Here is a 12509-nt window from a genome sequence, read left to right as displayed (position 1 = left end):
TCCTCTACACTAAATAGTCAGGTCCGCGCCATTTTGTGTGTCAGGGTTGATCCTTGGTCACAAGTCGCCTAACTTTGTGATAAGTTGGTCATTTGTGCAGCAATCTGCGCGGGAGATACTAGTCCTCCCAGTCTTTACGACCATTTCAAGTCAGTTCCGTTTGATCAAGTCATTCTCTGTGGTGGTTACTTCTTACCAAGACGTCGTCTTGTCAGTTGGATTTCCGTCAACCCTCAGATCCCAGTTAGAGAGTTCGAGGACCAGTCCCTTAACGGGTCTGTGTTGCTGTGGCCATGGTCTTCCTGAAGGTCGACTCTGAAGCTGGGATCTTCGGGTATCTTGGAATCCAGCTTGAAGGACCAAGAAAATGCCAGGTTTATCACCTAACTTGCTGGAATAGTTGCACAAATAACAGACAAGAAGTCGTCTTTCTTCTGATCAGGAGGATGTGAGAGACAGGGCAGTTATAGTCTCCAAACACGTTCTGAACCAGCCTCACACGTAATCTTTTTTTTTTTTTTTTTTAATTTATTTTTTTTAAATTAGAAAATACACAAGGTCAAGGTTTTGGTGATGATGTGGCACATTCTTTGGTTATGATGGAGTTGTCCTTGGTCACTTCTAGGAAGATACTGTTGCATCTGTGTCTAGGAGCTCGTCCTGTGAACAAGACTCTTCGAAGCAAGGATGATACTTTGGCTTTGTTGCAAGTCCATAATAAATATATTAACGATAACTCTAAGAGGGTGTTATAGAGGAAGATGCACAAGATAGGCTTACAAGGAAAAAATGACACGCTGTGGCAATCCCAAACGGGACAAGCCGAAAAGAAAAGAAGTATATATTCCATTTATATAGTTATATTATTAAAGATTTATCTCAATTATTTTTTGTCGCAAATATCTTCTTCTTTTCCTTTTGGCTTGTCCCGTTAGAGGTCGCCACAGCGTGTCATCTTTTTCCATCTTAGCCTATCTTCTGCATCTTCTTCTCAAACCCCAACTGCCCTCAAGTCTTCCCTCACCACATCCATAAACCTCTTTGGTCTTCCTCTCGCTCCTTTGCCTGGCAGCTCCATCCTCAGCACCCTTCCACCAATATACTCACTCTCTCGTCTCTGAACATGTCCAAACCATCGAAGTCTGCTCTCTCGAATCTTGTCTCCAAAACATCCAACTTTGGCTGTCCCTCTAATGAGCTCATTTCTAATCCTATCCAACCTGCTCACTCCGAGCGAGAACCTCAAGATCTTCATTTCTGCGTCGTGTTGTTTCTTCAGTGCCACCGTCTCTAATCCGTACATCATGGCCGGCCTCACCACTGTTTTGTAAACTTTGCCCTTCATCCGAGCAGAGACTCTTCTGTCACAACACACCAGACACCTTCCGCCAGCTGTTCCAACCTGCTTGGACCTGTTTCTTCACTTCCTTACGACACTCACCATTGCTCTGGATTGTTGACCCTAAATATTTGAAGTCCTCCACCCTCGCTATCTCTTCTCCCTGTAGCCTCACTCTTCCCCCTCCACCTTTCTCATTCACGCACATATATTCTGTTTTACTTCGGCTAATCTTCATTCCTCTCCTTTCCCGTGCATGTCTCCATCTTTCTAATTGTTTCTCTGCATGCTCCCTGCTTTCACTGCATATCATATCATCTGCGAACATCATGGTCCAAGGGGATTCCAGTCTAACCTCATCTGTCAGTCTATCCATTACCACTGCAAAGAGGAAGGGGCTCAGAGCTGATACCTGATGCAATCCCACCTCTACCTTAAATTCCTCTGTCACACCTAAGGCACACCTCAACATTGTTCTGCTGCCATCATACATGTCCTGTACTATTTTAACATACTTCTCTGCCACACCAGACTTACGCATGCAGTACCACAGTTCCTCTCTTGGTACTCTGTCATAGGCTTTCTCTAGATCCACAAAGACACAATGTAGCTCCTTCTGACCTTGTCTGTACTTTTCCACTAGGATCCTCAAGGCAAATAATGCATCTGTGGTACTCTTTCGAGGCATGAAACCATACTGTTGCTCACAGATACCGACTTCTGTCTTGAGTCTAGCCTCCACTACTCTTTCCCACAACTTCATTGTGTGGCTCATCAACTTTATTCCTCTATAATTCCCACAGCTCTGAACATCGCCTTTGTTCTTAAAAATGGGAACTACAACACTTTTCCTCCAATCTTCAGACATCTTTTCGCCCGCTAGTATTCTGTTTAATAAGTTGGTCAAAAACTCCACAGCCATCTCTCCAAATTTCTTCCATACCTCCACTGGTATGTCATCAGGACCAACTGCCTTTCCATTTTTCATCCTGTGCTTTTCTGACTTCCCCCTTACTATTCATTGCCACTTCCTGGTCCTTCACACCTGCCTCTTCAACTCTTCCTTCTCTCTCATTTTCTTCATTCATCAACTTCTCAAAGTATTATTTCCATCTATTTAGCACACTACTGACACCAGTCAACACAGTTCCATCTCTATCCTTAATCACCCTTACCTGCTGCACATCCTTCCCATCTCTATCCCTCTGTCTGGCCAACCTGTAGAGATCCTTTTCTCCTTCTTTCGTGTCCAACCTGGTGTACATGTCATCATATGCCTCTTGTTTAGCCTTTGCCACCTCTACCTTTGCCCTACATCGCATCTCGATGTACTCCTTTTGCCTCTCCTCAGTCCTCTCAGTGTCCCACTTCTTCTTCGCTAATCTCTTTCCTTGTATGACTCCCTGTATTTTGGGGTTCCACCACCAAGTCTCCTTCTCCCCTTTCCTACCAAAAGACACACCAAGTACTCTCCTGCCTGTCTCTCTGATTACCTTGGCTGTTGTAGTCCAGTCTTCCGGGAGCTTCCGCTGTTCATCGAGAGCCTGTCTCACCTCTTTCCGAAAGGCCGCACAATATTCTTCCTTTCTCAGGTTCCGCCACATGGTTCTCTGCTCTACCTTTGTCTTCTTAATCTTACTACCCACCACCAGAGTCATCCTACACACTACCATCCTATGCTGTTGAGCTCCACTCTCCCCGACCACTACTTTACAGTCAGTAACCTCCTTCAGATTACATCGTCTGCACAAAATATAATCCACCTGCGTGCTTCTCCCTCCGCTCTTGTAGGTCACTATATGTTCCTCCCACTTCTGGAAACAAGTGTTCACTACAGCCATCTCCATCCTTTTTGCAAAGTCCACCACAATCTGTCCCTCAAAGTTCCTTTCCTGGATGCCGTACTTACCCATCACTTCTTCATCGCCCCTGTTTCCTTTACCAATATGTCCATTACAATCTGGACCAATCACAACTCTCTCAGTGTCTGGGATGCTCAGAACTACTTCATCTAGTTCCTTCCAGAATTTCAACTCTCGGTCACATCCTACCTGTGGGGCATAGCCGCTAACCACATTATACATACCCTCATTTTCAAATTTTAGTCTCGTCACTCAATCTGATACTCTTTTCACCTCCAAGACATTCTTAGCCAGCTCTTCCTTTAAAATAACCCCTACTCCATTTCTCTTCCCATCTACTCCGTGGTAGAATAATTTAAACCCTGCTCCTAAACTTCTAGCCTTACTACCTTTCCACCTGCTCTCTTGGATACACAGTATATCAACCTTTCTCCTAATCATCATGTCAACCAACTCCTGAGCTTTTCCTGTCATAGTCCCAACATTCAAAGTCCCTAGACTCAGTTGTAGGCTCTGTGCATTCCTCTTTTTCTTCTGACGACGGATCCGGTTTCCTCCTCCTCTTTTCCTTGACCCACAGTGGCTGAATTTCCACCGACGCCCTGCGGGCGTTGTTAACCCGGGCCACGACCGAGCCGGTGTGTGATTCTTCCGATGAACGCTCATATTTGTTTGGCACAGTTTTTACGCCAGGTGCCCTTCCTGACACAACCCTCTGCATTTATCCGGGCTTGGGACCGGCCTACAGATTGCACTGGTTTGTGCCCCCATGGGGCTGCATTTTTTTTGTCGCAAATATGTTTCCGTTTTAAAACTTCTGGTACTCACAAACATGCATCCCTGCGAAAGAGATTTTTCACTTTTCGACAGTTGTTCTGGTACCAATTAACTGTGAAAAATGAGGGATTTATGTGATATGTTAATATTAAAGGAAAGGATACATGTAATTTCTAGTCTACCGTATTTTTCGGACTATAATTCGCAGGTTTTTTTCAAACTTTGGCCAGGGGTGCGACTTATTCTCCAGAGCAATTTATACATGAAATTAACACATTATTGCATCCATCCATCCATTTTTCAAGTGGCTTATCGGTTATTTTCACACTGACAACCATATATCCGTGTATCTCTAACTTTTAACAACTGAGAAGGACTGAACAAAAATTCCATTGAGGAGAAAATCATATTCTGCAGATTATTTTAAATAACTTTATGATTTTGCTCACCAACGATGACAAAAGTACTTCTTACCATGAATGCAACTTGTCATACGCCGTTAGATTAAGCTTCACGCAGGCGTTGAGACTTCCATCTGTTTATCGTGAACGTAATTCAATTTGATTTGCCATCGTGATGGTGTGATGGTGAACGGTTCATGCTGAGAAAGGCATGTTTTATTCATTTGCTTATCCTGTTTTAATGCGATGTTGGCAAAATATTTATTGAGAACATTGAGGACGAATGCTTTGGCATACTTCCCATCTGTGAATGTAGACACAAAGCAGAATCCTCCCTCTCCGGTATTCATATTTTTTTTTCCATGAGCGACCTTTGTCAAAAGTGTTTCCATCATCATGTAGTTGTTCTAACACGGTTGGCGTTCGACTCGAATCCTGTGCACTAAGGCAATCTCACCAGGACAAACTGTCTCTGCATCATTGCGAGAGCACAGCTTCTGGGTGAATCTGCCATGCAACTTTCCAGGAAGTCATTGGATGGCTCGACAAAAAATGGGCTTCCGTGACAACCAAAACTATACTGTCGGGATTCAGAAAGGCTGGAATAGGCTAGTTGTAACTGCAACCAACGATGAGTCTGATGTAGAAGAGGAAGCGGTGCGTCGTCTCCCTCTGGAGTTGGCGGACTTGTTAAGAAGTCACACTGAGGATGAAGATTTCATTGGATTATAGTTACAGGGTATTTGGAGTGACACTGATGGTTTTGATTAACTTCTTAGTATTTATGGTATAGTTATTGGAATAACTCTTAATATGTTAACATACCGGGCTTGTTCTCAGTTGTTGTGTCACGTAAGAATACCGTTCAGCCTGTTGCTTCTATTCTATTTTTATTTTAAATTATTAGTCATTGAAATTTTAAATGTCATGTCTGTTCTTGGTGTTGGATTTTATCAAAATAAATTTACCCAAAAAAATGCAACTTATACTCCAATGTGACTTATTTGTTTTTTTCTTTGTTTCTATGAATTTTTATGGCTGATGCGATATGTACTCCGGAGCGACGTCTATTCCGGAATATACGGTATTTACCAAATTTATGTGCTGAGATGACAAAGGTTGCATTTCTGATACTAATAGAGAATTTAATAAATAAATAAAAAACACACACACACACAGAAGGAAGACAAGCGACTTGGGTTTTTTTACTCGCGAGGCGACCAGACTGGAGATGTCCTCTTTTAGCAATTGTCTCCTTTTCTGAAAGCACTCTCGTGGCTCCTCTTTTTTATTTCATCAAGGTGATTACATCAGCTGTTTCCACATTCACTGCTCGTTCAGGTTGAGGAATCACACAACAGTAACGCGATTACCATCACAACACCAGTAAATGCAAACTGCTCCATTGTGACAAGATCAGGCCTTAGTTCCTGATTTCATCAGCTTTCATAGCAGGGGGCTTGCGTTCTGCTCCCCCACATGACACAAATAAGGTTATATGGATGAATATATGCGTCACAATACAATAAGAGTAAATATGGGATAACGTACGTACATTTATTCCAACTGCAGGGTACACCCTGAACTGGTTGCCACCAAATCGCAGGGCACATGTAGACAGACGACAGCCACAATCACATCAAGGGGCAATTTAGCCTCTGTTTTTGGGATGTGGGAGGAAACCTGAGTGCCCAGAGGAACCCCCCCAACACACACATATACACACATACACACAGTGAAGAAAATAAGTATTTGAACACCCGGTTATATTGAAAGTTCTCCAACTTAGAAATCATGGAAGGGGCTAAAATTTTCATCTTAGGTGGATGTCCGCTGTGAGAGAGAGAATCTAAAAAGAAAAATCCAGAAATCACAATGTATGATTTTTTTAATGATTTATTTGTGTGATACAGCTGCAAATAAGTATTTGAACACCTGAGAAAACCAATGTTAATATTTGAGCCAGTAGCCTTTGTTTGCAATTACGTTTCCAGTAGTTGTTCACCAGGGCTGCACGCACTGCAGGAGGGATTTTGGCTCACTCCTCCACATAGATCTTCTGTAGATCAGACAGGTTTCTGGACTGTCGCTGGAAAACACGGAGTTTCAGCTCCCTCCAAAGATTTTCTATTGGGTTTAGGTCTGGAGACTGGTGAGGCCACGCCAGAACCTTGATATGCTTCTTAGGGAGCCACTCCTTGGTTTTCCTGGGTGTGTGCCTCGGGTCATTGTTATGTTGAAATATTTTCAATGCTCTGACTGAGGGAAAGAGGTTGTTCCCCAAAATCACAATATACATGGCCGCGGTCATCCTCTCCTTAATACAGTGCAGTCATCCTGTCCATGTGCAGAAAAACATCCCCAAAGCATGATGCTACCACCCCCATGCTTCACAGTGGGGATGGTGCTCTTGGAATGGAACTCATCATTCGTCTTCCTCCAAACACGGTTAGTAGAATTATGACCAGAAAGTTCCATTTTGTGTCTCATCTGACCACAAAACTTTCTCCCATGACTCCTCTGTATCATCCAAATGGTCATTGGCAAACTAAAGACAGGCCTTGACACGTGCTGGTTTAAGCAGGGGAACCTTCCGTGCCATGCATGATCTCAAACCATGACGTCTTAGTGTATTACCAACAGTCACCTTGGAAAGGGTGGTCCCAGCTCTTTTGAGGTCATTGACCAAGTCCTGTTGAGTAGTCCTGGGCTAATTCCTCACCTTTCTAAGGATCATTGAAACCTCAAGAGGTGATATTGTGGATGGGGCTCCACTCCTATTGAGATTGACCGTCATGTTTAGCTCCTTCCATTTTCTAATGATTGCTCCAACAGTGGACCTTTTTTCACCAAGCTCCTTGGCAATTTCTCCGTGGCCCTTTCCAGTCGTGGGGAGTTGTACAATTTTGTCTTTGGTGTCTTTGGACAGCTCTTTGGTCTTGGCCATGTTACAAGTTTGAGTCTTACTTACTTACATGGGGTGAACAGGTGTCTTTCTGCAGCTAACGACCTCACACAGGTCCATCTGATTCAGGGTAATACATGGAGTGGAGGTGGACTTGTACAAACAGGTCTTTGAGGGTCAGAATTCCAGCTGATAGACAGGTGTTAAAATACTTAATTGCAGCTGAATCACACAAATAAATGTTAAAAAAAAAAAAAAAATCATACATAGTGATTACTGGACTTTTCTTTTTCGATTATCTGTCTCCCAGTGGACATGCACATATGATGAAACTTTCAGACCCCTCCGTGATTTCTAAGTGGGAGAACTTGCAATATAGCCGGGTGTTCAAATACTTATTTTCTTCACCGTATATATATTGGCCTCACAAATATCGCAAGGGATTCCTGTACTGTATATTGTTGGAAAATGTTTACGTTTTTAGATCGGCACCATGAGTCAGATCATGAGTTTCAAGTCTTCCTGACATCATCTGTCTTGTTCTTGTCCCCTCGTTAAGATGTTGTGCAGGTTGGAGACCGTAGTATGTGGCTTCAGCTTGTTGCCTCCTTTCTGTAGCTTGGTTTGTGTCAGTGGGTGGACCATGGACATGTGAACATTGAGATTATGAGCCTTCTCAAAGCGCTTGCAGCATATCAAGCAGGCAAAATCCAGGTCAGCCTCTGCCTTGTGTTTCGTCATGTGGTATTTCAGTGACGCCCGCTGACGGCACTGGAAGCCACAGACCTCACACCTGTAAGAAAACATTTGTTCAATGGGGTACTTTTATAAATGATCGAGTTTTGTATACGCAGAGTTCCATTTACCTGAAAATTCTAATTCCCCATCTAAAATATACCAACCCCAATTGTAGTGGTTTGGAAGATGTGTAAAATGAAGAGAGAAACAAAATAAAATGATTTGCAAATCCTTTTCAAACCTTATTTAATTAAATGAAGTACAGTTAAGATATTTGACGCTAGCAATGAAAAATATAAAAGGGGGGGGGGGTTGCGCATAAAATTTGTAAATGTGTGTGTGTGTGTGTGGGGGGGGGGGGTACAATGCCAACCCCTGTCATCTGGCTGCGTCCCCAGTTTGATAACCTTTGCCTTCATGGAGTTCCCAGCTTTCCTTTCCAGGATCAAATGTTCACTTCCATGTACAGGTTTGCGCTGAATGAGGGTACAGGGAGTCCAAAGCACCATGTATTTGACAGAAAAATGTTCATATGAATTGAAAATATGTGATGTGAAAAAAAAAAAGTTCCAGCAAGTGGCATTTGGCGTTTAAGTGTACCTCTGTCCTAGGGGCTGTGATCAAGTCGTAGTTTTCAATGCATTCTGTCTTGGAATGCACAGCGAATGAAAAAATGAATTTTTGAAATTTTAAATTTTTTGAAATGAAATTTTATTTTAATCCGTATTATGGTCTCTGTAAAGTGGTGGGTGCCTGTCTTAATGCGAATCCCCCGACCCACTGGCACTTTAGTTGCATTCTAGTGCATCTTGCAACAAGCCAACACACGGCTGAAACAACTCAGGACAGACTCAACAAAGTCCATTGAGTTTTGAACGGGAGCCAACCAAGGTTGCTAAGATGATAGCCAGATATGTTCTGGCTATAATCTTATCATCATAAGTAATGTTATAAGTCACAGAGGTGATCATGTTGACAATGGGTCTGAGTGGTGCCACATCTTTATTTCATTTATTTTTATTTATGTCATGCTAGGAATTTTTCCTTCAAGCTTATCCTGTCGGGGTCGCCAACGATGCCAACTACCTCAGAGTCCACAGGTCACGATGCTAGGCTATGTGACCAAAGTCAGTATTATACGCAGGGAATTCTGTTTGAGAACCTTTGGATTTTTTCAATTCACACATGAGTCAGTGTTACCAACAGGAGATCAATAGCATTGAAAGCAAGAAAAAAATTAATATGGAAAGGAAGCATTGAAGCCCAGCTTGGAGCGCTCAAACTCAGACACAGGCCACACTCATCATGGGAGATGACGCCGGAAATCGGGAGTTCGAAAAAAATCTGAATCCTCTAAAGGAAAACCCTGAATCCAATTGCAGCAGAAATGTCCACTTTTTGAATGTTGTGGTTTCTGTATGCAATGAAGAACAGTACTCTACTGATTGGGTGCACAATATATTGCACAATGTAATGTTTGCAATAGAAGAAATAACGTGCAGACAAGTAGCTTGGATAAAAAATCTTTCAATGCCTAGTATTTTGTTTGAGTAAAGTATGTAGACATATAGAAAAGAAATAATATATTCATGGAAAAAATAAGAGACTTTGTTCCTTCAGTTCTCTTCATGCCAGGTACTTTGGACAAATATAACGAAAATAGCACCTAAGTCTTGAAAATGAAAGCTGAACTCTAGCTCTAGCCATTTTCCATAAGTTTCTTTATCTTCTTTTCCTTTCCGCTTGTCTCGTTTGGGGTTCCCACACCGTGTCATCTTTTTCCATGTAAGCTTATCTCCTCCATCGTTCTCTCTAACACCAATTGCCCTCATGTCTTCCCTCACAACATCCATCAACCCTCTCTTTGGTCTTCCTCTCACAACATCCATCAACCCTCTCTTTGGTCTTCCTCTCACACATTTGCCTGGCAGCTCCATCCTCAGCACCTTTCTACCAATATACTCTGAACATGTCCAAACCATCAAAGTCTACTCTATCGAACCCTGTCTCCGAAACATCATCCAACTTTGGCTGTCCGTCTAATGACCTAATTTCTCCCTCACTCTGAACTAGAACCTCGACATCTTGATTTCTGTCACCTCCAGTTCTGCTTTCTGTTGTCTCTTCAGTGCCATCCTTTCTAATCCGTATATCATGGCTGGCCTTACCACTGTTTGATAAACTTTGCACTTCACCTAGTAAAGACTCTGCTGTCACATAACATCATTTCCAACCTGCTTGGGTTTAGGTCTGGAGACTAGCTCGGCCATGCCAGAATCTTGATATGCTTATTCTAGTGGGGTTGCCGTAGTTTCCTGAGGCAGTCGATGTGCACAGGTGCAGAAGAGTCAAACACAAATCGCAAGCGCTACTTTCCAGAGTCCAAGTTAGTCAGCAGCAAATCCGTGTTTGCATCCAACAAGTTGAATGGAATTCAGGTAGTTTTGCTGGTGCTTTAGCAATTGTGAGAAATGGAAAGTCATTCACAGAAGCATTCGTACTTGATGTTGCCAATAAACATTTTGACAACGTTGCCTTAAGACCAGATAATCAAACGAATAAAAGACATGCTTTTGTCGGCAAGAACTGTACCATCATGATGGCAAATCAAATTGAATTACGTTCACGGATGGAAGTCTCAACGCCTGCATGAAGCTTAATCTAATGACGCATGAAACAGACTCCAAAGCCATCAGAAAAACCATGCAGCATGAAAAGTGCCATTAATGGCAAGAAGTACTTTTGTCATCATTGGTTAGCAACAGTGTAACAATGTTAAGAATCCTAGGACTTATTGTACTCTAAAAGTGTATGTCTTACATAAATGCGCAAATACGCCTGTATTTTGTCTAAAATATTGTATGGCTCTTTTGAAATTTCATCCATCCATCCATCCATCCATTTTCCCAGGGGAAGTAGCTTCAGCAGGGATACCCAGACTTCCCTTTCTCCAGAAACTTCTTCCAGCTCTTCCGGCGGGATCCCGAGGCGTTCCAAAGCCAGCCAAGAGGCATAGTCTCTCCTCTATGTCCTGGGTCGTCTCCGGGTCTCTTTCCAGTGGGACTTGCCCGGAAAACCTCACCAGGGAGGCGTCCAGGAGACATCCGAATCAGATGCCCCACCTATCTCATCTGCCTCCTCTCAATGCGGAGGCGCAGCGGGTCGAGACTGAGCCCTCCTGGACCGAGGTTCTCACCCTATCTCTAAGGGAAGGAGGAAACTCATTTTGGCCGCTTGTATCAGGGATCTTGTTCTTTTGGTCATAACCCACAGTTGGTGCCCAAAGTTGAAGGTAGAAATGTAGAGCGACTGATAAATTGAGAGCTTTGCCTTTCGACTTAGCTCCCTCGAACGAACCGATACAGAGTCCGCAACACTGCAGACGCTGCAACGATCCGTCTGTCCATCTCGCGCTCCATTCTTCCCTCACTCGTGAATAAGACCCCAAGATAATTGAACTCTTCCACTTGGAGCAGGATCTCATCCCCGACCTGGAGAGGAGACGCCACCCTTTTCCGACTGAGGACCATGGTCTCAGGTTTGGAGGTCTTAATTCTCATCCCAGCCGCTTCACACTCGGCTGTGAACCACTTCAATGAGAGTTGGAGATCACGGCTTGATAAATCCAACAGAATCACATCAGCTGCAAAGAGCAGAGCTGTGATGCTGAGGCCACCAAATTGGACACACACTACACCTCAGCTGCGCCTACAAATTCTGTCCACAAAAGTTATGAACAAAATTGGTGACAAAGAGTAGCCTTGGCGGAGTCCAACTCTCACCGGAAACGAGTTCGACTTATTGCCAACAATGCAGACGAAACTCTGACAACGTACAGGAAACGAACAGGTCGTATCAGGGGGTTCAGTACCCCATACTCCAGAAGAAACCCCCACAGGACTCCCCGAAGGACACGGTCGAACGCCTTCTCCAAAACCACAAGACACATGTAGACTGGTTGGGCGAACTCCCATGCACCCACGAGGATCCTGCCGAGAGTGTAGAGCGTAGAGAGTAGAGTGTAAAACCACATTGCTCCTCCTGAATCCGAGATTCGACATCCCAACGGACCTTCCCCTCCAGTACCCCTGAATAGATCTTACCAGGGAGGGTGATAAGTGTGATCCCCCTGTAGTTGGAACACACTCTCCAGTTTCCCTTCTTAAAAAGGAGGACCACCACCCCGGTCTGCCAATCCAGAGGCACCTTGCCACCAAGGTAGTCAAAAAGCTCTCAAAAGAAAAGAACTCAACCCCAGAGAAAGAAGAGCCCGCCTCAGAGCACCCAGACTCAGTTTCCTCATGGGAAAGCGTGTTGGTGGAATTGAGGAGCTCTTTGAAGTCCTCTCCCCACCAACTCACAGCATCCCGAGTTGAGGTCAGCAGTGCCCCATCCCCACTATACACATTGTTGACTGTGCACTGCTTCTCCCTCCTGAGACGCCAGACGGTGGGGACTAGAATTTCCTCAAAGCCGTCTTGAAAACG

General features: G+C 43.8%; 1 protein-coding gene across 2 annotated transcripts in view; it reads right to left on the bottom strand.

The window, feature by feature from the left end:
* Positions 1-5566: 5566 nt before the first annotated feature.
* The window catches only part of znf276 (zinc finger protein 276), a 111700-nt gene continuing 104757 nt past the window's right edge, over positions 5567-12509 (bottom strand). For both annotated transcript variants that reach the window (XM_061822699.1, XM_061822700.1), the window contains one exon: positions 5567-8077. In XM_061822699.1, coding sequence (XP_061678683.1) covers positions 7813-8077 — 265 coding nt within the window. In that variant the 3' untranslated portion in view covers positions 5567-7812. The remainder of the gene's footprint in view (positions 8078-12509) is intronic.

Source organism: Syngnathoides biaculeatus, chromosome 6 (assembly GCF_019802595.1).
Source record: "Syngnathoides biaculeatus isolate LvHL_M chromosome 6, ASM1980259v1, whole genome shotgun sequence".
Lineage (NCBI taxonomy): Eukaryota > Metazoa > Chordata > Actinopteri > Syngnathiformes > Syngnathidae > Syngnathoides > Syngnathoides biaculeatus.
The sequence above is the reverse complement of the archived record's forward strand: the minus strand, read 5'-3'. Positions and strand labels throughout refer to the sequence as shown.